The following is a 27143-nucleotide window of genomic DNA, read 5'->3' on the forward strand; positions in this document are numbered from 1 at the left end:
GTAAAGCTTAATTTTCTTTTATTTAATGTTGGTCTATTTTTATTTAGTCAGGTCATTCTTTCTTCTCTACTTTAACTCCCCTTTCAAGTTAAATCCTATTTTAGCTGTAGTTTAAAACACATTTTGAAGTCATGTTTTTGGGTGGAGATTTTAAACAATATACAGTTGCAGTTATCTCAATACTATACTGCTGTCCACTGTGACTACTACCACCACTACCATATATGAGCCTTTGTCATGTATTAGGTATTGTATATTTTTTCCTTTCGGCAGAGTAAGAAACTTAGGACTAGACAGGTTAAGTAGCTTGTTGAATATAACTTGCACAATCAGTTTTTGTAGGTTACCAAGTCATTTGATACTACTTTTTGATGAACAATAATTCCCAAACTATATTTCTGTTGGAAATTTCATTTCTTTTAAAGAATTTGAATATTAGAATGAAAAAATATTAAGCACTTACTAATTTTTATTTAATATTTTGTGTTTTAAGGAATTGAAATTACCATTCACCTTTTTAAGTGGACATATTCATGAATTGAGGATCCATGTGCCATGGACGAAACTGGGGTCGGAATCAGTGGTAATTACCATCAATACCATGGAATGCATTTTGAAACTTAAAGATGGAACGCAGGTATGAAATTATTGAACCTAGTTGTTTATGTTAACCAATTTTATTTTTATTAGTGTTTGATATTTCTTTAACTTTTGGGATATGTCAACTTTTACATAAATAAATCTTAGCTTATATACTTATTTTTTTACATGACTATTAAAGTAATAATTGAAAAAGGGTGTTCTTAAATGTGGGTAAAATATCCTCAGGGATATTTTCATACTGATTTCACTTATCTCATCATGGCCCTAATAGAGATCACGTAGATTGCTTATTACCCATATCCACTAGAAGTGGGCCTGATTGTGTCCAACTTTCAGGTGAAGATTTTTGAATTTTTGCAAAGAAACTGCATGATATTTAATTTACATGACATTTCTAAATGAGGTGAAAATTTCTCACTTTATTTTTTTGGAATATAGAAATATATTGAATCTGCCTTTATATACCAAATTTAATTGTTGTCTTTGAAGTTTTGGCATCAGAAACTAATTTTTTTCTGATTATTTACTTGTTCTTTGACTCATCTTACATTTTTTTAGTGTCTTTTTTTTTTTTTTAAATAAAGATGTAATATTGAACTTAAGGAGTTTCTACCTAAATTTTCTAATCTAAGAAGTGAATAAGTATGGACAGCAGCATAATTGTGATGAATTTTTTTACTTTCATCTTGGGGAAAAGTAGTGTCTCTGTCATTTCACTTTTATTACTTTTTCTTTAACCCACATTTAACTTTCAGTTTTAAGGGAGGCTTTCTGGAGCCAGATGAATTGAGGAGAATTAGTAAATCGATTATTTTCTAAGTACCTTAAGGCAATATTGGGGTATCCTAAATACGCGTATAACTTAAATCTATGTGAGATTAACTAAGGTTATTTATGAATTGTTAAAATTGTTCGCTAAGTAGATCCTTTGAGTGTCATATCAATCTACTGGGCTCAAATCTTTTTTTCCTTTTATGAAATCTTTGATTCAAACCTGCATTATCCAATTTAACTTAACTACTGTAGTTCCTGGAAGTAAGTAGACCAATGCTATATAGTACTGCCATGAAAATTTATTTCGTGAACTTTAAATATTTGGGGGATTGAGTTAGAAATCTATAGATAGTTGTATCGCAACCAAGTTTTATTTTACATTTATATTTGGTAATACTTAAATGGTTTGAATAATCATCTGTTCTTGGAATTTAATTTAAAAAAAGTCTGGACTGGTTATGCCACCCATGGAGTGCTCCATATTACAAGGAAAAAAAAATCCAGACACTAAGTAGTTTTTCAATGGGAAGGTGGAATTTTCAAGGCCAGATGTCCCCATAAGAAAACACATTTTTAGAAAAAGCAAATTGCAACTAATTATAGAGGTTGGAGAAAAGATTTGTAACACATGATTTAGTGCCACCTAGAATTAATATTTGATATTGGACCATGCAGATGGCTACTGCAGGAATGATCAGATTTCCTGCTTGCATGGTATTTGAGACTTGAATTTTGTGGAGTGTACAGCAAAAGGTCAAAGTGTCACGATTGTAAACCATTCTCACAACAACTATTTTTTACAGATGTTTAAAATTTTGAGGTAGAAAGGATTTTTGAGAATTGCAGTTGACATTTGGACAAATTCTTCAGCAGTGTACACCCCTGGAGAGTAATACTTGCATTCATGCTAGTGATTGGAATTAATTTTTCAGTAAGAACATTATAGATGAAACACATTTTAAAAGTTTATTTTCCTATTTTAAGCATTGATTAGTAAAGTAGGAAATTAAGTTAAAAATTTATACATGTACTAGTAAAACTGAATAAATTTTTTTAAGTTATTACATTGTAGAATCATAACGAAAAGACTTATTTTCTAATAAAATTAGTTTGGGACGGTAGGTTAAATGAAAGGGGCTTTTAGCGTTATAGATTCTAATCTGTTAAAAAACAGGGCAAGACTTGCTAAAAAATCTTTTATTCCATGATTGTGAAGCTTTCTCTGTCTGCTCACTGTGTTTAACAAGTCTTGCGAAAAGCTTCTTTAACCTAAAGAGAGTAGTAAATTTATTTTTAAAGCACTTATTCTGGTCTTTGTACCACCTAGAAAGTAAACTAAAAATCTTTCAGCCTAATAATTATAATCATTTGCAAGGCTATTTATACAAGTAATTTATATTCATAAAAAAATTAAAAAAATCTTTTGCACCTAAACCAAAACTTTAAAATACCATTAAAAATTTGAGATAAAGAACCAAGCTTTTTGTTAATGTATGTGCTTTTAAGCCCTTGTTAATGCTTGGAGTTACAGGAAAATCTTGCCTGACCTCTTTCCTTGCATGTTTTGGTGCTATGGAAATCCGATACTGGTTTAGGTAATCTAGTCTCAAAGGGAATATAGAAGTATTGAAGCCTGTTGTCGAAGCTCAAATTGGAGGAAATGTTGGTAGGTCTATTAACAATATTTTATGCCCCCCCCACCCCCTTTTTAACACTTTAATTCTCTTAAATGAGGCTGGATTAATCTAATTGATTACTGCTATGGTTTGAATGTGTCCCCTTAAATTCTAAGGGGGAGTTGAAATTCTAACTCCCAAAGTGGGGTCTTTGGGAGATGCTGAAGTCATGAGAGTGGAGCCCTCATGAATGGGATTAGTGCCTTATAAAAGAGGCTCTAGAGAGATCCCTATTCCTTCTGTCATATGAGGGAGTGAAAAGGCACCAGCTGTTAACCAAGAAGAGGGCCCTCACTAGACCATGTTGGCATCTTTGATCTTGGACTTCCAGCCTCCAGAACTGTAAGGAATTTCTGTTGTTTATAGGCTGCACTGTTTGTAGTATTTTGTTATAGCAGCCCAGTCAGACTAAAACAGCTACCTTTTCAGAAATTCAAATGTGGTTCAGAAATGCTGACTTAGGCTGTGGAATTTATTGTACGGTTATTGATTCCCTCACTTTCACTGTTATAGGTTAATGATGGTGGTGAGATAATAGCAGATAACATAGTCTGTAGCCTCCTTACATAAAAAATGAGAACTAGAGTTCCCTATAATTATGGGTAATGTCTTTACTCCCAGTAAGGAACCACTTTACGTTGTGAAGGGGATGAGTACTCTGGTACTTTTCCTGAGTAACAGCTCAGAAAAGCTATATAATTGTTAATAACATTAATTATAATAATTTCACATTATTTTAATGTAGTGGAAGAATGTTTTATAGATAGAGTGTGTGGCTAAATAATTTCCAGCCATTGGCTGGATTTGCTGTCTATAAATTTTAGGCCTTGAGTTTGAGTTCTTATTTCTGGTGGTATAATCACAATGATGAACCAGGATTGGCAAATGGGGCATCTGACCTTTTGTGTAAAGAAGGTGAATGGAGGATTCAGCAGAGGATGAGCTAGAAATCCCTGAGAGTGTTTAGTAAGTAATCTGCCCTGGTAATGGACCAGATAGAAGAGTGAAGAAGTTGTGCAGTCTCAAACCCAAGTAACATATAGCAGTAGAGGAAGAATAGTAGTAGCTGTAAATATCCCTTTACATCCTCAGCTAGAGAAGGATAAACCAATAACCATGTCTGTGTGATATAATATTTTGTGCCTTGGTGAAGAAGTTTTGAGTTTGTGAATCTGATCTAGGGATTTGTACCAAGCAATTCTAATAAGTGAAGTATTCAGTTAATACTCAAGTACAGCAACATTAGGTTGTTCAGACCCCTTTCTACTTTTACTGTGTATCTTGAATTTTCCAAAATATATTTAAATTTAAAAACACCTGATATTATCTTCTAAGTCTGTTTTGAGATGTTGTATAAAGAAATAGATACCTTTGGGTTTCACTGTGAGTGCAACATTTTATTTACTTTTTTTTTTGGTTATTGGTTATATTTCTTTTTAAATTTATTTTTTCCAGCTTTATTGAGGTATAATTAACAAATTGTATATATTTAAAGTGTATAACATGATTTAAGTATACATTGTGAAAGGATTCATACCATTAAGTTGATTAATACATCCATCATCGCAAATAGTTATCTTTTTATTCTTTCTGTTTTTGGTGAGAAGGCTACTCTCAGCAAATTTCAAGTATACAATACAGTATCAATAATTGTAGTTACCATGCTGTACATTAAATCCTCAGAACTTATTCATCTTAGAACTGAGAGTTTGTGCCCTTTGACCAATTTTGCCGATTTCCCCTAGGCCCTGGAAACCACGATTCTACTCTGTTTCTATGTGTTTGACTTCCTTTTTTTTAAAAAAGATTTCACATATAAGTAATATAATAAACATTTTTTTTTGGCTTTTTTCGCTCACCATAATGCCCTCTGGGTTCATCAGTGTTGTCACCAATGGCAGGATTTCTTAATCATAGCTTAATAATATTCCTCTGTGTGTGTGTGTGTGTGTGTGTGTGTGTGTATACACACATGTATGAGTATATACACCACATTTTCTTTATCCATTCGTCCATCGCTGGATACTTATGTTGCCATATCAGGGCTATTGTGAGTAATGCTGCAATGAGCATGGCAGTGCAGTTATCTCTTTGAGATAGTGATATTGTTTTCTGTACATACATATACCCATAAGTGGGATAATATGCTGGATAATATGGTAATTCTATTTAAAAATTTTTGAGGAAACTCCATACTATTTTCCATAGTGACAGTAGCGATTTATATTACCACCAAGAGTATATAAGGGTTCCCTTTATTCAACATTTGTTATCTCTTATTTATTAGGTTGGTGCAAAAGTAATTGTGGTTTAAAAGGTGAAAAGTGAATGCAAAAACTGCAATTACTTTTGCACCTACCTAATATTTGGTAATAGCCATCCTAACAGTATGAGGTGATAACTCCGTTTTTTTAAAAAAATTATCTTTTTAATTAAAATTTATTGGGGTATCAATGGTCAACAAAACTACATAGGTTTCAAGTGTACAATTCTGTAGTACATCATCTATATAGTGCATTATGTGTTCACCACCCAGAGTCAGTTCTCCTTCCATCACCATATATCTGACCCCCTTTACCCTCTTCTACCATTTCCCCTCCCCCCTTACCCTCTGGTAACCACTAAACTGTTGTCTGTGTCTATGAGTTTTGGTTTCTTTATTTGCTTATCTTGTTCTTTTGTTGCCTTCAGATTTGTATTTCCCTGATGATTAGTGATTTTCAGTACCTTTTTAGGTACCTGTTGGCCATTTGTATATCTTCTAGAAAAATGTTTAGTCAATTCCTTTGCTCATTTTAAAGTTGGATTTTCTTTCTGCTGTTGAGTTGTATGAGTTTATTTTATATTTTTAGATATTAACTCCTTATCAGATAGATGGTTTACAAATATATTCCCCCATTCATAGATTAACTATTCACCTGTCAAGAAGCTTTTCCCATTTTCTTCTAGTAATTTTCAAGTTTTAGACCTTACATATAAGCTTTAATCAATTTCAAGTTAATTTTTGTGAGTGGTCTTAATATAGGAGTCCATTTTCATTATTTTTACATGTGGATATCCAGTTTTCCTAGCACCGTTTATCGAAGAGGCTATCCTTTCTCCATGTGTATTCTTGGTGCCTTTGTCAAAGATTAGTTGACCATATATGTATTAGTTGACCATATATGTAGTTGACCATATATTATTGACCATATATGTATGACCATATATGAGAGAATTCTGGACTCTCAATTCTGTTTCTTTGATCCATGTGTCTGTTTTTATGCCAGTGACATACTGTTTTGGTTACTATAGCTTTGGAATATAGTTTTAAGTCAGGAAATGTGATGCCTTCCGCTTTGCTCTTCTTTCTCAAGATTATTTTGCTATTCGAGAGCTTTTGTGGTTCCACACAAATTTTACAATTGTTTTTCCTATTTATGTGAAAATGCCATTGAAATTTTAATAGGGATCGCATTGAATCTGTAGATAACATTGGGTTGTATGGGCAATTTAATATTCTTTCAATGCAAAAACATGAGATACCTTTCCATTACTTTGCGTCTTCTTTAACTTATTTCACCAGTGTCTTACAGTTTTTAGTGTAGAGGTATCTCACCTTTTTGGTTAAATTTATTCCTAAGTGTTATATTGTTTTTGATGCTATTGTGAATGAGAATGCTTTCTTACTATCATTTTCTGCTACTTTGTTGTTAGTGTATAGAAATGCAACTGATTATTTTAAACAAATGGGACTTTCTCAAACTAAAAAGTTTTTGCACAGCACGGGATACCATTAACAGAATGAAAAGACATCCTGCCAAATGGGAGAAGATATTTGCCAATGATATAATTGATAAAGGGTTAATATCCAAAATTTATAAAGAACTCATACAACTCAACACCAATAAAACACAATCCAATTAAAAAATCAGCACATGAATAGACATTTCTCCAAATAGGACATACAGATGGCCAATAGACATATGAAAAAATGCTCACGAATCATCAGAGAAATACAGATTAAAACCACAATGAGATATCACCTCACACCCATCAGAATGGTATCATTAATAAATCAAAAAACAAGTGTTGGCGAGGATGTGGAGAAAAGGGAACCCTGGTGCACTGTTGGTGGGACTGCAGATTAGTGCAGTCACTATGGAAAACAGTTCGGAAGTTCCTCAAAAAATTATAAATAGAACTACCATATGCCCCAGCAATTCCACTTCTGGGGGTCTATCTGAAGAAATCCAAAACACTAATTTGAAAGATATATATATATATATATATACACACACACATATATACACATACACACACACACGCACACACATGTATATATACATGTATATAGATATACATGTATATGTATATATATGTATGTATATATACATGTATGTGTATGTGTGTGTGTGTGTGTGTGTGTATATATATATATACATATATATATATGCACCCCTATATTCACTTCAGTGCTGTTTACAATAACCAAGATATGGAAGCAACCTAAGTGCCCATCAATAGATGATTGAATAAAGATGTGATACATATACCGTGTTTCCCCGAAAATAAGATCTAGCTGGACCATCAGCTCTAATGTGTCTTTTGGAGCAAAAATTAGTATAAGACTTGGTCTTATTTTAATATAAGATCGGGTCTTATATAATACTGGGTATAATATAATACAATACAATACTGGATATAATATATATAATATAATATAATATAATATAATACCAGATCTTAATTTTTGCTCCAAAAGACGCATTAGAGCTGATGGTCCGACTAGGTCTTGTTTTCGGGGAAACACGGTATACAGTGGAATATTAATCAGCCATAAAAAGAATGAAATCTTAAACATTGGTGACAACATGGATGGACCTAAGAGGGTAATATGCTAAGTGAATTAAGTCAGAGTGAGACAAATACCATATGATCTTACTTATATGTAGAATCCAAAGAACAAAATAAAACAAAACAGACTCACAGATACAGAGAACAAATTGATGGTTTACCATATGGGAGGGGTTGGGGAGCTGGGTGAAGGGATTAAGAAGTAAAAATTGGTAGTTACAGAACAGTCATGGGGAATTGAAGTACAGCATAGGGAATATAGTCAGTAATATTATAATAACTATGTACAGTGCCAGGTGGGTATCAGACTTATTGGGGGATCACTTCATAAGTTATGCAAATGTCTAAACACTATGCTGTACATCTGAAACTAATACAAAATAATATTGAATGTCAACTGTAATTGAAAAATAAAGAAATGCAACTGATTTGTGTGTATTCGTATTCTATAACTTTACAGAATTTGTTTATTCTAAGTTTATTTTTGTAGTTTTTAGTGTTAAATATATGTAAGATAATGTCATCTGCAAACAAAGATAATTTTACTTCTTTCCAAGTGGGATGCCTTTTATTTCTTTTTCTTGCCTAATTGTTCTAGCTAAGACTTTCAATACTACATTGAATGAAAGTGGTGAGAGTGGACATCCTTGTCTTATTTGTGATCGAGGAAAAGCTTTCAGCTTTTCACTGTTGTGTATGACATTAGCTGTGAGCTTGTTCTGTATAGCCTTTATTATGTTGAGGTACGTTCTTTATGTACCCACTTTGCTCAGAGTTTCTATCACAAATGGATGTTGAATTTTGTCACATGCTTTTTCTGCGTTTATTGAGATGATCATGTGATTTTTATCCTTTATTTTGTTAATTTGGTGTATCACATTGATTGATTTGCATATGTTGAATCATCCTTGCATCCCTGGAATAAACCCCGCTTGGTTATGATATATGATCCTTTTAATGTATTGTTGAATTTGGTTTGCAAATATTTTGTTGAGGATTTTTGCATCTGTGTTCATCAGGGATATTGGCCTATAATTTTCTTGTGGTGTCCTTTACTGGTTTTGGTATCATGTAATGCTGGTCATGTAAAATGAGTTTGAAGTATCTTCTCTTCTATTTTTTTGGAAGCATTTGAGAAGGATTAGTATTAATTCTTTGAATGTTTGGTAGAATTCATCATTGAAGCCATCTGGTCCTGGACTTTTGATTATTGGAAGAGTTTTGATTGCCGATTTAATCTCCTTACTAGTAATTTGTACATTTAATTTTGATTTGCCTAAAAAGTCTATATTTTACTCTTAGTCTTCATTGATGGTTTATTTGGTTATGTCATGTTGGCAGTTATTTTCTCTCAGTACATATATATTTTTCTAGTTGTACTTAAGATCTTATTTACTTATTTATTTACTTGTCTTTGATGTTCTTTAGTTTCACAACAGTGCCTCTGGACTAAATTTCTTTTTTGTTATCTTTCTTGGGACTTATTGTATTTCCTGTATCTACAGATTTATATTTTTTATTACTTCTGAGTAATTACCACTTTATATTTTTTTGAATATTAACTCCTTATTCTTGCTGTTTTTGCCTTCTGAAACTCCATTTACACATATTAGACGTTCTCATTTTTATCCTTTGCATCTTAACTTTTCATGTTTTTTTATCTCTTTGTCTCTCTGTGCTGCACTATGGGTAATTTCCTTAAATCTGTTTTTTATCTAGTTCAATGAATCTCTCAGACCATGAACTTTTGTGCAACTCATAAGAGAATTTGAAATTTAATGTGATCTAGTGGTTCTCAAAGTGTGATCTGAAGACCGCCAGGGATTCCCAAGTTTTTTCAGGGTATACATAAGTTTAAAATTACTTTTATAATAATACTAAGACATGATTTACTTTTTTCCATCATCATTCTCTTATGAGGATAGAGTGGAAATTTCCAGAGGTTACTCGATGTATCATATTACAACAGATTGAAGGCAGAAGCAGATATGAAAATCCAGCTATCTTCTATTAGGCCAGATTTTAAAAAATTTAAAATAATTTTACTCTTTTTACTAATTTTCTCTCTTGTTTTGGAAAATACAACTACTTTTCATAAAACACAGAAACTTAAAATTGTGTAATTTATGATTATTAGTAATGTGATGGATTTATTTAAAAATAATTATGAGTATATATATACAGAGGGTGCCAAAAAAATGTATACACACTTTAAGAAAGGAAAAAACTATTAAAATTGTAATACTCAATATATACCGATAACAAAAGATGAATACAAGGCACGTTTGACTTCTGCAATTACACATTGCTGCCATAATTCAGTTCAACTTTGGAAAGTAATACATAGATAACGTCTCTTAAAATGTGTATACATAATTTTGGCACCCCGGTATATACATATATAACATATATTTAAACTTTTTCTTCTTTTTCATTTCTCATATGGTAAATATGGGTAGATATAATCCACATTAGAAAAGGTATTTGGGGCAAGAGGGTAAAAGGTTCTGAGATCAAAACACTTGAGGATCACTGGTGTAGAGAGGAGAGAGTAGGGAGCTACTGAATTATTTTAAGCTAGTAAGCAGCTTGATTGAATTTTAGGAAGTTGACTGGTTTTTCACAGTGGAGGAATAGATTGGAGGAGGTGATTTCAGATAATTAGGTTCATTTTGTCATATTCTAGGAGATAAAATGATGGGACTAGATGGAACTAAGTCATTGGCTGTGGGCAGAGTGAACTGGGGACAGATTTTGGAGGAAAATGTAGAGAAGATGTTGAAGTTCTAAGATGACTGCTGGAATTTTGGTTCTGGATGATAGGAGTCGATTATGGTGCTGTTAATTTAGATTCTTTCTAGAGATTAAAGATTTGACTGGCAAGCTTGTCATATACTAACATAATTAGTAATTAGATGTCACTGAAGATTAGTGTAAGTGGGCACCATTCATTGTGGGTAAGCCATGTAGAAAATTATCATTTCAGTACTTTATTTGAAGGAAAAGTTGAAAAGTTTATTAAGCTAATCTTTATTGAATGCTGTACAAATACAGACGATATAGTGGCTAATGAGAGAGACAGAACCTTTCTCTCCTTTTGAATGTTTTAAGGAAAAATGGACAGATCTTGAGTGGTTTATGATTTTAATTTTAGCATAGAAAATTTGTTGTGTTAGAACCATCAGTGTGAAAAATATTTTGCTTTAGATTTAGGTTTGCTTTTGAGATGAAATGAGTGATTTAAAAACATGATTGAAAAGGAAATAAAAACCAAAACCACAAACAGATAACTTTTAGATGGATGAAAATGAAGATCACTTTGTTTCAAACTCTGTTAGGTGCTTTAAAGGTTTGAGAACAGAAGAAATTATTTCTCGAACTTCTCCCTTTGTCTGCAGCTTCCCGGAAATCAGAAGTAGTAGAAAGAGGACTCTTTTTAGGTGGCTATTTGGAAGGTAACATTGTTACAAAGACCTGTTTTTCTAAAAAATACACATATTGATTTATTCATAGAATCTTTCATTATGTCATATATAAGCTTGAAATTTCTGCCACATGAAAATCAAACTTGGCATAAAGTGCATTTTTGGTTAAATAAACAAAATTTTTTTTACTTAGAAAGTTTTAATTCTTTTTGAATGTTTCTGAGGGGTTCCATTGTACTTGTTTTATCCTTGGAAAGGTTTTTCTTTTTTGAGCTTGGGTGGTTTTATTCTCTCATAGCTCTTCTATTTTAGGGAGATGAAAAGTCACATTTAGATTGAGACAAGTAAGGAAGTCTGTTTTATGAAGGACTTTCTAAGAATGTTATGAATGAATTAAAATATGGGATTGTAGTAGAAATGCCAGCACAACCTTAATTATAGTGTTCAATGTTGTGGACACCACAATTTATACGTCTAAATGCTGCAAAGAGAACAAAAAATGGTGGTTTGAGAATTTGCAGCTTGCTGGTAGTTACAAGTTCTCTTTTCCTCTTTAGCCTTGAACCATCCCGATGTGTTATCTGGAATTAAAGATAATGAAGAGCACAGACTGCCGTTTCTGGTGTTTGTTTCTGTTTGGTTCACAAGTTCTATAGGTTTCCTTTCTATCTATAAAATGCAATGGTTCTGTGATTTTTGTTTTGATGATTAGATACTACTAATTTTATTTTTTCTTGAACATGGTCATTTTGCTAAGATTTTCTTTTTGAAACTTGGATGTCTAGTATTTAGAAACTGTACTGAGTCCACATCTTAACCAAGGTGGGTTTTACTAGTCTGACCATTTCTGCCTATTAATTGGGAGTGTTTTAGGTTAGTTACGTTTTATATAATTTTTAATATGGTTAGGTTTAAGTCTGATGTCTTTTTGTTTTCTATTTGTCCTATCTAATTTTTGTTCCTTTTTTCCTTCTTTTTCTGCCTTTGTTTGGATCAATTGAGTGTATTTTACCGTTCCATTTTATCTTCATTATTGGTTTATTCCCTGTTTCTCCTTATTTAATTTTTTAGGGTTGCTTTAGATTGATATGTATGTTTAACTTCACCTAATGTTAACCAACATACCACTTCATGGATAATGTACTGTCCTTTAGTATGCTTACAACAGTACGTTTCTTCATATCCCCTGACATTATTTGTGCTATTGTTAAAATTCTTAGTTCTGTACATGTTACCAACCAATACTATGTTGTTTTTATTTTTATTATTGCTTTGAACAGTCAATTTCTAAGAAATTGAAAACCGGAAGTGTCTTTGTATTTACCCACATAGTTATTTTTGGCAGTCTTCATTCCTTTATGCAGATCAAAGTTTTCACTTAGCAGCATTTTACTTCAGCTTGAAGAACTTCCTTTAATATTTTTTGTAGTCCATTTCATCTTGCTATAAATTTTTTCAGCTTTTGTTTGTTTGAAAAAGTCTTTGCTGCTTTCTTGGCTTAAAAACTCTGATTTCTGGATTTAACCTTTGGTATAATTCCTACTTGTCTGGTTATTGCTAGGGCTTTTCTCATAGCAGCTGTACCTACTTTGTATTCAAAAGAAATAGCAGAAGTTGGAATGAGAGAAAGAAGGCCAACTGTTAGAAGATGAAAGAATGTTAGTGAGAGTAATAGGAATAACTTAAAGTAATTGCTTCTGTCTACCTCAAAAATAAAATAGCCAATTATTTTACCAGCAAAATGAGTTTATTTGGGATTAGCAGAGAATTACAATTCGGAACAAGCAAGTTATGGCAAATCATATGCAAGTCCGAGGAGACAAAGGGAAGGTTAGCTTGTATTAAGTTTTAGAAGGAAATTGGAGAGGGTTGTTTTGGACAAAAGTTCACTGGAGAAGAACAAGCATTCGAGGTCATGGCGGTTTCTCATTGGTTGTGTAAGTGGTGGTTAGTGCATTGTTGATGGGGCAGGGAGGGATCTTCGTTTCCTTAAAAGCAGGAGATGAAATTCCTATGTGAAAAATGCCCTCCCTTGTCAAAATAATTCTTATTTTCCTTCTTCCTGTCGGCTATGTAGGCTGTAAGGAATGGAATGTGTGTGGAAGCTCTTCCTTAAGGGATTCTTGACTCCTCTTTAAATGAGGTTTCCTTTATTTATTTTTACACTTCCTTTTCTGAATTCTTTCAACACTTCGTTAACAAACTCTCTAATATTATCCGTTAAAAATTTTCACTTTAGATAAGCTATTTATCTCCATGAAGTTTATTTTCCTCATTTGCTAAATGAGGACAGTATCTTACAGGATGTTTGTGATGATTGTGAACAATATAAAGCTTCTTGAATGGCTTATACCAGTAATAATTACTCAGAGTATTTTATAGTGTAAGACATATTTATTCATGTAAAAATATTCCTTTATAAATAATATTCTGAAGTCGAGGATTTTTCATTTTCCATTGTTACTAACTTTTATCTCCTGCATTGCATCAGGCACAGTATCCTGAATGTAGTGGCTCCTTTCTTTACCATGTACCATCTTCATTCTACTTTACTAGCTTCAGGACCTTATTTATGTCCAGACTTAATGGAGTCTTTTTCTTTCTCAATTTATTCAACATCCACCTATTCCTTAATCCACTGTAAATTGGCTTCTTCCCTCATCACTATAATAGACCTACTCTTTCAAATTTCTGTAGTGATCTGTTAGTGTTGCTAGTATATCTTAATTTTTAGTTTGAGATGATTATAAATACTATAATATTCAGATTTATTATCTTTTTGGTGAAGAATTAAATTTGCCCACATTATTCAAAGATGGAAAAATTTTAAGGAATGAATCTTGGTGTTGACGGTTATTTTGCGCATCTGCATACACAGAGATGCTGATGATCAGTGCTCTTTAGTTGTGAGCCTAGACGTCAGAAAGAGTTCAGCATCTCCTGGCATGTCTTATTGTTTGCTTTAACTAGTTTAAATGCAAACATTCCCCGAGGTTAGATCTCATTCTCAACTTTAGTAGAACTATTATTTGCTTCCGAGTTGCATTTGTTTTATAGGGAAGATAGGAAATGTCATTGTTAACTATAAATAAAATATTCTAATATTTACAATGTGAGTGGCAATGCCTAAAAAGGGGGAAAATGTTATTTAGGGGATTTTCATATGTATCAAAAAGAAAGCCAATAAGAGATATAGTAGACTACTTTAAGAAACAAAATAAATTATTATTGCATTTTCTTATTTTCAAAGGAGACAGAATTAAACTGTTAAATAATATGTGCTCTGAAAAATAAGTTTAGTATGTATATGTTTTAATTTTTTCAAGACTATAGTCATGTACTGCATAACAACGTTTTGTTTAGTGACCGACTGCATAGAGTATGGTGGTCCCATAAGATCATAATGGAGCTGAAAAATTCTTATTGGCTGGTTATGTCGTAGCAAAATGCATTATTCACGTGTTTGTGGTAATGCTGGTATAAAAAAGCCTACTGCCTACCAGTCATATAAAAGCATAGCACATATAATGTACAGTACATAATACTTGATAATGATAATAAACGATTGTTTACTTATGTGTTTATTGTACTATACATTTTATTATTTTAGTCTGTGCTCTTTCTTCTTATAAAAAAATGTTAGCTACAAAAGTATCCTGTGTTATGTCTTATAGTCCAGGTGGGTAGTTGGCTATACCATCTGGGTTTGTGTAGGTGTACTCCATGATGCTTGCATGACAAAATTGCCTAACAGTGTATTTCTCAGAATTCATCTGTCGTTAAGAGACATGTGACTGTGTTCTCTTTTAACAGTTAAAGGTAGTCAGATATTTTCTTCACCATTGTTTAAAGTATCTGTGAATTAGGTGGACACTCAAGTATGGAGTGGATGTTAGGAGATTTCAACTATAAAATAAACAAGTGTTTTTTATTCAAACAGGAAAAAGTAAACTATTTCCTTTCTTATTTTTATTTTTAGCAGTACACTCATCATGATAGCTCTTCTTCAGAAGCCAACGTCTCCTTCATACATATCTAAAGTGAAATGAATCATTGTAATCTGAATACTTAAGAATTTGTAAAGTTTATATTTTGTAGTATTATAGTGTATAATTTAACTCTTTTAATCTTTATTTTGATTCTTTAAAGTCTTTAAAATTCTTTAAAATCTCAATTGGCTTCAGTAGTAATATTGAGAAATAGTACTATTGAGAAAATTCTAATGTGCTTTACTGAAAAATTATCTGAAATGCATTCTTATGTACTGAATACTTCTTGAGTTTCTCTTTTTTTGGAATTGTATGTGATTGGAAGATGCTCTCAGTTCCCCCTCCCAGCATATTTATATATCTTTTTCCCAACTTGCTTTTCAGTCTTATTTCCTTTACCATGTTGGCCAAATTTTAACTTTTGTATGTTTAGAATATGCTGTTTTGATAATATGCAGCAGTTACATATATTATTTCTTTCCAGGAAGGTTTATAGTTTTCTTTTCCTTTGGGCTTCTAGAATTTTCTTTGCCCTGTGTTCTTACTGACACTTTTCTTTCTCTTTTTAAACCTTTACTGTTTTATTAGAAGTTAGTTAAAGGGATAACTGAAGAAATGCCTTGTCTTCTTGGGATGACTTTTGCCAAGAAAAAAATTTGTGCTTTCAACCACCTCCTGAGCTGTCTGATAGATTCCTGCATAATTTAGAGATATTTGTGGTCTGATTTTTCTTGTGTTAAATGATGGAATCACTGGGTTACAAAGCAATTTCAGGTTGAATTATTGTTTATCCTGTACATTTTTATTAAAATATATGGCTTAAAGCAGAAGTCATGCAACAGTGGCCGATGGGTTTACTGCTTGCTTTTGTAAATAAAGGTTTTTTTTTGAAACAGCCCCTCTTACTTGTTTACATATTGTCTGTGGCTGTTTTCATGTTTTAGTAGGCAGTGGCAGAACTGAGTAATTGAGACAGACTCTATATGGCTTATAATATTTATTGTCTGGACCTTTACAGAAAAACTTTGCCTTCCCCTGTTTTAATACAATTTTAAGATGACCATTTTAAAATTTCATTTTAAAATTGACATTTAATTCCATAAAAATTAAAAGCATTAAAAAATATATATTGTCTTTTCTAGATTGATTATTATAATAGGAATTTGCATGTTGGTGATTACTAAAAATTTAGAGAGCCTTTAGTCATTTATGTTGAGTAGACATTTTTAGTGTAAACAATATAATTATTTTTTTTGTGTGTAAAATCTTTATGTAGAAATAGATAATTTAGAAAAGTAAAGTATTGTTTAGTTTTAAATGACCAGATAAAATACCTTGATTAAGTAATGCCCAAATAATTTGAGCCCTTAAATAAATGGAGTAATTTTCTTTATTTAGAGACATGAAGAAAATGTTATTAATGAACGATTAAAAATTAAATTACTAGAATTTATGTGTGTGTATGTATGTGTCTCTGAGTGTGTTTTTTTTTTCATCTGTAGTGTGAGGCAGATATATGGTTAACCAGTTCTCCCTGTACCATTTGAATGGTCTCTCTTCCCCAATGATTCATAATCCCATGTCCATCATATTTCAAGTATTCATATATACATATGTATCTGTTTCTGTTTCTAGGCTCTCTTCTGTTCCATTGGTTTATTTGTTTAAATTACTATAGTTCTATAATAAATCATAATGCTGTAGGAGGGGTAATCTCTACTTTCATTATATGTTATATGTGTATATATAGATATTATTCATTCCTATCTCTCTGAGGATCCTCATACATTTATTTTAAAATCTTTTAAGGCTGATCTAAAGGATGAGTTTTACTGTGACTGAATTTCTTTGATTTCTTTGGCTATCCTGGCATTAGATTTCTTTACGTGCCTTAGAATAGTGTGGTTTGTCAGGTATTTTGAATAGAAGGGTCACTGTGTATTTCACCGTCTTTTCTCTCTCAGGCCCTTTTTTTGCTCATCTCTTCTTATCTAGTAGTTCTACAGTTACTTGCTCTGGTTTCTAGTCTAGAACCAGGTCTTATTTTGGCAGTTCAGGCCTCCTGCTGTGTTGATACTGGATGATATAGAGTTACTTGTCTCAGTATTTATTTGCAAGATTTGCTTTGGACTCCCTTGCCATGCAGCTTCATGATAAGTCCAGGCAGCAGTTGGCAGCAGCTCTTTTTTGGCCTCCTTTCAAGGATTGGGGGTTTTACTACATTACTAATTTTAAGTGTTGAGCCTTGTTATGGTCTCCTGCCTTACATGGGCTATTTTGAGTCTTCTTTATTTCTCACCTGCCTCTGCCAGCTTTTGCAACTGGAGCATAGACGTTTCTCTTCTTCAGTCTAATTCACTGTTTTGAGCCTAGTCAAATTTTCTTTTTTTACTTTATTGTTAGCATCATCCTGTCCCAATGTTTCCAGTTACCTAGTCTGCCATATTTTCAGAAGCATAAATCCTTATTTCTTTTTATTGGAAGTCTAGTGACTTTAATGATCACTTCTATTTGGATGAGTCCCATATCTTTATCTAAATGATTGCTGTTTCGATCGTTACTAGTACACGTTCTTTTCCTTTGTGGCCATATATGTTGGTATGATGTGCCATATATCCAAATATGAATCCACTATTTTACTTGAAAAATCAGATTGAAAAATATCAGTTGGTTATTTCCTAGGTAGTTTCCTGTATGGTTCATGGTCAAGCATCTCTTTTTGTACCCTGAACTTTTCAAAGCTCATTAGCAAAGTTAGAGCAGATATAAAAGAGCATGTTTTATTTTCTTAGGAGACTGAGAAGATGGTTGTGTCGTTGACTGAATTGGGATGTGAAGGACAGAGGATTTTTTTCGATGAATAGGGGTAAGGGAGAAGGAACAGAGTTGCAGAGTTTATGAGTTTTGTTTTAAACATGTTGAATTTGAGGTCCTAGCATTTAAAAAAATTCTCATAGCTACTTCCCTCATCATTTAATTTCTAAACTTTTATAATAATCTGTCAGTTGTTGGTATCTCTGCTTTTACTTTCTATCACATAACCAGAAGATTCTTTTTTTTCTGAATGAAGTACTTCATTGTGTTAGTCTCCCACTTATAAGTTTCATTTGCTTGCCACTATGTAGAATAAAGGTTTAAGTCTTGGAAGGATATAGAGGAAATGGTAGAGACCATTTGCTCTAGTTTCTTTTTGCAGCCTAATATTTCGTTGCTGTCTAATTTTACCTAAATTGGCCTACTTATTCTCTTTTCAATAAGACACATGGTTTCTTCCTTCCTACATTTCTTTGTTCAAATTCTTTTTTTTTTTTTTGCAGGGAACAGTCTTTTCAAACCTCTTGTTCTTTGAGACGGTTTCCTAACTGCTCAAGCTCACTATGATCTCTTCCTTCTCAGAATACATGTTACTTTGTACTGTACTGTTTAGGTGGGCTTTTCTCATAGGGATGGCAACAGAGAAATGTGGTTAGAATTATACTGTTTAATAACAGTGTGATTTTGAACTGTTTACTTAATCTCTTTATGCCTTAGTTTCCTCATCTTTAAATGGTGACACTCTTGTAAGGGGAATGGTGTCTAATTCATAGAGTTGTTAAGAGGATTAAGAGATAGGAATGTAATGTGATTGTTAGCAGTAGGTGACATGTTGGAAGTGTTATAAATAAAAAATTTTGTTCCTTTTGTCTCTTTTTCCTCTTTCCTTGCCTTCTTCCGTCCCTTTCTCCCTGCTTCCACATCTTTCTTTCAAGTTTAGTGGTTACAGGAAGAACTTTTTGGTTAGACAAATCTGGGTGTTCATCCCAAGTCTCATTTCCTGTTTTTTTTGGTTTTGGAAACTGTTAAGCCTTAATTTCCTCATCCTTAAAATTACTTGAGGCCTGGCACAGATAAGTGCTCAATAAAGGTCACTGTTGTTTCTTTGTGACATATATAATTGTTGACTAACTTAAATTGCTCTTTAATCTTTTTATGAATATAAGCGTCATTCCTCAAGTAGGTACGTGAACTACCTGGATAAGGGCACCAACTATTTATACTACTTATTTTCTTCCAAAGTGCCTAACACATACTTTTCTTTGATCAGGTATTCCTTGTTGAGGGAAGTTATATATAAGAAAACAAAGTACAGTTTTATTAGTCTGTTCAAGCACCCAATTCCCTCTAGTGAATCATGCTTAAAATTAGATGGTAGAATGTGGCTTAGGCCAGAATGCTTCAGTGTATACTTTTGTTCTTCCTTAATTTCATCCTGTTTCACCTTCCAAATCTAAGAGTGAATCTGGCCACTTCAATCCAATAGTTAGAAAAGAGGGGAGGAGGAGAGGTTAGCAATGTGATGTACAGCTACTGATACGAAGGAAAGAGATGTCATAGGCAATAATAAAGAGCAAATTTTCCCTAATGTGTTGCTGTTAACTGGCATAGCTTGATTATTCTCGGCCTGGACCAGTATTCTGGATCAGGTGGCTATGTGTGTAACAAGAAGCCAAGGGAGGGATGGCTAATGATTGCATCATATGGAGAAAATGGCTCTGGTCCTATTACTGAGATAGAAGAGTGGCCCTTCTACATAGGTGTTTACAGTTAGTAGAGTGATCTTTTTCATTATTAAAATGTAGGTTAGCCTGTCAGGTTAGCTAGTCCTCCTTTTGGGAGGATCAAGTTAAAGAATGCAAGGGAGTGTCCACTCTCTTCTTCTCCAGGCTATCATATCACCCGTGATGGGTGAGAAGATGGAAGCAGCCTCTGTGGGCTAAAGTTGATGTGTTAAGAGATTGGGGCATACACAGTCCTCTTTTACTTAAGTGTACTTGGCATTTTCTTAATGACTAAAATTAAGTTTTTTAATATTGCTGTCAGGATAGAGGTGAGCCAGGGATTCCCATTTTTATCATGAAAGCAAGTAAATGTGTTTTCCCTGGCTCTCTCTTGTGTTCTCCAAGTGTGTACCTCTTTTTGGTGACTTTATTTGTCACTGATTCCCTGAACTACAGTTTATCTTAGACATTTTTTATTGCATCTGACAATTGTTAATACACTCACTACTGGAGAGGCTAGAGGTGAATGTCCCTAAGAGCTCATTCCTAGGCACTTACAGTTCATTTCCTAGGCACTTACACTCTATTTCGGGAGCTTTTGGTGACCAGAGCTGCCAGGTGAGCCTTAGTCCTTTTCTGTTTTAGGCTGAAGAGCATAAAGCACATTGCTTCTTAGTTCCACCTTCAACTCTTTCTTGCATTTTAACCTCTGTGTTTAAACAAGGAGTTGGAATGATTCATTCACCTGTTTGAAGTTTTGTCCTCAAATCTTATTCATACCACTGTGAATCTGGGAATTTGAATTGACTGGCCCTATGAAGGCTAAGGTGAAAAGTATGGTACATGGGATTGATTCTAAAAGTATTCTAATAGGATTGATAATGGGAATAATGAAAGTAATGGATCTATTTACATACAGTGTTTGCCACATTTTCCCTCTCTTAGGAACTTTTGAAAGGAAATGACATTCTTGCTTGTTTCATGAGGAGCAAAGGGCAGTATTTTCAGAAATAGCTATGTGGTCCCCAAGAGAAAACATTCTTTTGCCATGAAATATACTTCCAGACATTTTGGAAAAATTGCAACCTAAATAAGAAAGATATTAACTGTAATATGTTTGGGGTTAAAAATTATCTCAAAACATTTGAGTTAGTATATTTGAGAACAGAGTTTCTTTTATTAGAATTAGAGACTTTCAATGAAGTAAAATGTGCAATAATCTAAAGTGATGCACACTGGTTAAAAGCAGATGAACTCAAACTAATGATGGAAGTAATTCCAGTTTTAGTAGTAAATGTTGTGATTCTTGTTTTGCTTTGTTTTTTATTTAGTTTAGTTGGGTCAGGATTGAATAGAAGCTAACTTGTAATTGGTACAATTAAAATGTAATTGAAATGAAAACAAGTTCAAATTATCAAAAGGATTATTTTCTAATTATACTGTGTATGCAAGTATAATTTCCTAACCATAGTTAAGAAAGAAGTGTTTACACATTTGGTAATGTTTGTTTCATAGTATATATTCTTCTGAGTACAACTGTTAATACTCATTTTTAAAGCACACTAAGATTTCAGGTTTATTGTAATTTTGTTTAAACAAAGTTAGTTTCTTTTTCTTTTTGAATTATAAAAACGTGTAGTTTGTAGGGAAGTTTTATTCACTACGTGTCTTTTTAAAAAAGTATGGTACATACTTTTTTTATTCACTACGTGTCTTTTTAAAACTATTTGAAAACTCATATTTAGCCTATGTACTTTACCCTTTTGCTGCTAATAATTTTTTAAAAATAAAATAAAAATAACTTGTTCTTTCTTTTGCTTTGAAATGTTTGTCATCTTGTGCATGCCAGATTTATTGGACTGCAGTAGTTTTAGTGCATTTTGGCTGCAGTGTTTATTATGACATCACTGTAATCTATATACAGTATGTGATTTCAGATGGTTTTAGTGTTAAATATTTTCATAATTATGCTAGTTTTGGCAGTTCACTTGGAACTTTTTCACATCTCTTTAATGAACATGTTTTACTTCTGGGCTTTTGAGACAACCATATGTTTCAAAAATTAATAGTCTGCTTTTAATGTTAACATTGTGCAGAAGTGTATGACTGCAGACATTTTTAGGGATGTAAGTTCAACTAAAAGTAATTATGGTAAGGTTTTATTCACAGTAGTAGTCTTTTAGTATTTAGAGACTATAACATCGCCCCAAATAACAGAAGATATCATTATAAAGATCGAGTAGTGAAGTTGTTTTGTGCAATGAAACACTGTGAAGTTTGTTTTGCATTAACTTAAAATGAGTGTAAGATCATGAGAAAATTTTCTTTATTGTTTATGATAGCAGATCTTTTACTTTTTGGTTGTATTGAAGTTTCAAACAAATTTTTTCTTTTGCTAATATATCACTGGCATCTGAAGCTGTGCTGTCTTGTGAAAGATTAATCTTTTATTATTGTATCATTCTCTTTGTAGCTATTGAATAAGAATTTTTGTTTCCTAAAGGTGGTCTTACCGTTCTTATTTGCCTCTTTCTTTAACATAAATATAGGATGACCATGAGAGCTGTGGGTCTAATTCTACCAACCGTAGTACTACTGAGAACACAAAATCATCAGTAAAACCTCGAAGAATTCAGCAGGCTGCTCCCACAGATCCTGATTTACCACCAGGTAATTTCTAATGGGATTGATAAAGGCAAAATTTCAGTCGCTGTTAATTCATTAATTCGTTGTAACCCTTTGTAGAACATACACTTTCAGTATTCTTTAGTGCCATAAAATATTCACACTGTGTGTGCATGTGCATTTACTGCATGAATTCAACAGATTGAGTCTAGAGCCCTCACAAATGTCTTTCATTCAAATTTTGATCTCTTTTGTAGCAGGTTGTTCCTTCAGTTTCTTTCTTACATTCTCTCCAAGCAAAAACTTGCCTCTGATTTCCCATTCATAGTCTCTTTGTTCCCCTCGCTTCTTGATAAACAGAGGAAAGTCACTAGATTGTTCTGACTTCCTGGAAAGTATAAAATTCACTAACAGAATCATAGAATTTTGTAACTGGGAGAGACCGTCTTTTCTATTTTCTGAAATTTTGTTTACCTGGAACAGTAGTGACTTATACATAAAAGTTCCCTTATAAATATTTAATGAAGAAAAAAAAAAACCAATGATCATTACATGTTAGCTCTGTGGCCAAAGTGTATTGCCTTTTTATAGTTAGATGTTATAAGTCACTTCTCTTTTGATTCTATTTATCAGTCACTTCTTTTTTCCTGAGGTGAAGGTGACATTGGTATACACTTGTTTGTTTTTTTGTTCCAAAAGTTTGTAGGCTTTCTGCTGGTTTTAACCTAGTTTATTATTATTATTATTATTATTATTATTATTATTATTATTATTCTTTAAATTTTCATTGGGGAATACTGGGGAACAGTGTGTTTCTCCAGGGCCCATCAGCTTCAAGTTATTGTCTTTCAGTCTAGTTGCGGAGGGCGCAGCTCAGCTCCAAGTCCATTCGCCATTTTTCAATCTTAGTTGTGGGGGGGCGCAGCTTACCATCCCACGTGGGAATTGAACCAGCAACTTTGGGTATTGAACTGGCAACCTTGTTTTTCAGAGCTCGTGCTCTAACCAAGTGAGCCATCCAGCTGCATCTCAGGAAGCTCTGCGGCAGCTCATTGTCTTCAGTCTAGTTGTGGAGAGTACAGCTCACTGACCCATGTGGGAATCGAACCGGGCAACCCTGTTGTTCAGAGCTCGCCTTTAACCAATTGAGCCATCCTGCCGCCCCCCTAGTTAATTTTTGACAGTCTTTTGACAACATTTGCATTACCTTTAAGAGGCTGAAGTAAGGTACACCATTTTGTAGCCCTCCTTACATTTGAATTGAACATATTTAACTAGTGTTATAGTGATGCTATTGCTGATGCTTTGTATTCTTCAGAACTCTCTCTTCCTAACAGTCCTAGGTAATCTCTCTGGCTTCAGAATAGATTCATTTCTATAGCTGGAGAAGGTGCCAGCTTCTTAGAAGATATTTTACTACTGAACATTTCTGATTGTACTTAGAGTAATCTCTTGGTTGTGGAACTTTCTAAATTTTTCCTACTATTAGCTCCTTGCAAAAAATCACTGGTGTATTAAATTAACCTGTAAATTAAATTGGTTTGTTCTTATTAATTGGGCAACACCTTTACTCCTCCAAATTTCTGATTACATATCCCCTCAAAACTTTTTTTTTTTAAATTAAAGTTTATTGGTATGTCAATTTTTAGTAAAGTTACATAGATTTCAGGTGTACAATTCTGTATTACATCGTCTATATATCACATTGTGTGTTCACCACCCACAGTCAGATCTCTTTCCATCACCATATGTTTGATCCCTTTACCCTCATCTACACCCCTTTTTCCCCTTACCCTCTGGTAACCACTAAAGTATTGTCTATGTCTATGAATTTCTGTTTCTTCATTTGTCTTGTTCTTTTGTTGTTTTTGGTTTATATACCACATATCAGTGAAATCATATGGTTGTCTACTTTTTCTGTCTGACTTATTTCGCTTAGCATTATAATCTCAAGATCCATCCATGTTGTCACAAATGGTCCTATTTCATCTTTTCTTACCGCCGAATAGTATTCCATTGTGTATATATACCACAACTTCTTCATCCATTCATCTATCGAAGGACATTTTGGTTGTTTCCATGTCATGGCCACCGTAAATAAAGCTGCAGTGAACATTGGAGCACATGTGTATTTATGGATAAATGTTTTCAGATTTTTTGGGTAGATAGCCAGGAGAGAGATTGCTGTGTCATTGGGTAATTCTATTTGTAATTTTTTGAGGAACCTCCACACTACCTTCCATAGCGGCTGCACCAGTCTGCATTTCTACCAACAGTGTATTTTTGTTCACAGCCTCTCCAACACTTGTTACTATTTGTCTTGTTGATGATAGCCATTCTAACTGGTGTGAGGTGATATCTCATTATGGTTTTTATTTGCATTTCTCTGATGATTAGTGATGTTGAGCATTTTTTCATATGTCTATTTGCCATTTGTATGTCCTCTTTGGAGAAATGTCTCTTCAGGTCCTCTGCCCATTTTTTAATTGGATTGTTTGTTTTTTTGTTGTTGAGTTGTATGAGTTCCTTATATATTTTGGGTATTAGCCCCTCATCGGAGGCATTGTTTCCAAAAATCTTCTCCCATTCAGTTGGTTGCCTCTTTATTTTGTCAGAAGCTTTTTAGTTTGCTGTGCAGAAGCTTTTTAGTTTGATATAGGCCCATTCATTTATTTTGGCTTTTACTTCCTTTGTCTTTGGAGTCAAATTCATAAAATGCTCTTTGAACCCAAGTTCTGTAAGATTAGTACCTATGTTTTCGTCTATGCAGTTTACTTTTTCAGGTCTTATGTTTAGGTCTTTGATCCATTTTGAGTTAATCTTGATACATGGTGACAGGTAGCAGTCTAGTTTCAATCCTTTGCATGTGGCTTTCCAATTTTTCCAACACCATTTATTGAAGAGGCTGTCTTTTCTCCATTGTATGTTTTTGTCTTCTTTGTCAAAAATTATCTGTCCATATTTATGTGGGTTTATTTCTGGGTTCTCGGTTCTATTTCATTGGTCTGTGTGTCTTTTTTTCTGCCAATACTATACTGTTATGATTATTGTTGTCCTGTAGTACAAGCTGAAGTCAGGGAGTGTGATACCTCCAGCATTGTTCTTTTTTCTTAGGGTTGCTTTGGCTATTCAGGATTTTCTGTGGTTCTATACAAATCTGATGATTTTTTGTTCTATTTCTTTAAGAAATGCCATTGGGATTTTGATGGGGAATGCGTTAAGTCTATATATTGCTTTGGGTGATATGGCCATTTTAACTATGTTGATTCTTCCAATCCATGAACATCAAATGTCTTTCCATTTCTTTGTGTCTTCTTCAATTTCTTTTAAAAATATCTTACAGTTTTAAGTATATAGGTCTTTCACATCCTTGGTTATATTTATTCCTACATATTTTTTTTTTGTTGTTGTTGCAATTGCAATAGAAATTGTTTCTTTTTCTGAGATTTCATTGTTAGTGTATAGGAAACCAATGGACTTCTGTGTGTTGATTTTGTAGCCGGCAACATTACTGTTTTCGTGTAGTGTTTCTAATAGCTTTTTGGTGGAGTCTTTAGGGTTTTTTATACCATGTTTCCCCAAAAAGACAACCTAACCAGAAAACAAGCCCTACCATCAGTTTTCAGGATGACATCCCTATAATAAGCCATACTTCGTCTTTTGGAACAAAAGGTAATATAAGAGCCGGTGTTATTTTCAGGTAAACACAGTATATAGCAAGCACCATGTCATCTGCAAAAAGGGACAGTGCAACTTCTTCATTCCCAATTTGGATGCCTTTTATTTCTTTCTCTTGCCTGATTGCTCTGGCTAGGACCTCCAGTATTGTGTTGACAAGCAGAGGTGATAGGGGACAGCCCTGTCATGTTCCTGAACATAGAGCAAAGGACTTCAGTTTTTCACTGTTAATTATATTAGCTGAGGGTTTGTCATATATGGCTTTTATTATGTTATGGTATTTTCCTTCTATATCATTTTATTAAGTGTCTTAATCATCAATGGATGTTATATCTTGTCAAATGCTTTTTCTTCATCTATTGATATAAACATATGATTTTTGTCCATTATTTTGTTTATGTGGTGTATCACATTGATAGATTTGTGTAAGTTGAACTGTCCTTGTGCCCCTGGGATGAACCCCATTTGGTCGTGATGTATAATCTTTTAAATGCATTGTTGCATTAGATTTGCTAGAATTTTTTTAAGATTTTTGCATCTGTATTCATCAGAGATATTGGTCTGTCATTTTCCTTTTTTGTGTTATCCTTACCAGGTTTTGGTATCAGGGTAATGTTGGCCTCATAAAATGAGTTAGAGAGTACTGTCTCTCCTTCAATTTTTTTGAAAGAGTTTGAGTAGGACAGGTATTAGATCCTCTTTGAATGTTTGGTAGAATCCATTAGTAAAGGCATCTGGTCCTGGACTTTTGCTTTTGGGAAGGTTTTGTATGACTCATTCAATTTCATTACTGGTGATTGGTCTGTTTATATTTTCCAGTTCTTCGTGGTTCAGCCTTGGAAGGCTATTTGTTTCTAAGAACTTGTCTATTTCTTCTAGGTTATTGAATTGGATGGCGTATAGTCCTTCATAGTATTCTTGGATGATCCTTTGTATTTCTGTGGCATCCGTGATAACTTCCCCTATTTTATTTCTGATTTTGCTTATTTGTGTCTTTTC

The 27143-nt window shown here is 33.2% G+C and overlaps 1 protein-coding gene across 11 annotated transcripts in view; it reads left to right on the forward strand.

Annotated features, from left to right (window-relative positions):
- The window catches only part of VPS13B (vacuolar protein sorting 13 homolog B), a 719992-nt gene that overhangs the window by 13896 nt on the left and 678953 nt on the right, over positions 1-27143 (forward strand). For all 11 annotated transcript variants that reach the window (XM_033126656.1, XM_033126657.1, XM_033126651.1 and 8 more), the window contains exons 3-4: positions 494-637; positions 22391-22511. In XM_033126656.1, coding sequence (XP_032982547.1) covers positions 494-637; positions 22391-22511 — 265 coding nt within the window. The remainder of the gene's footprint in view (positions 1-493; positions 638-22390; positions 22512-27143) is intronic.

Source organism: Rhinolophus ferrumequinum, chromosome 14, assembly GCF_004115265.2.
Source record: "Rhinolophus ferrumequinum isolate MPI-CBG mRhiFer1 chromosome 14, mRhiFer1_v1.p, whole genome shotgun sequence".
Lineage (NCBI taxonomy): Eukaryota > Metazoa > Chordata > Mammalia > Chiroptera > Rhinolophidae > Rhinolophus > Rhinolophus ferrumequinum.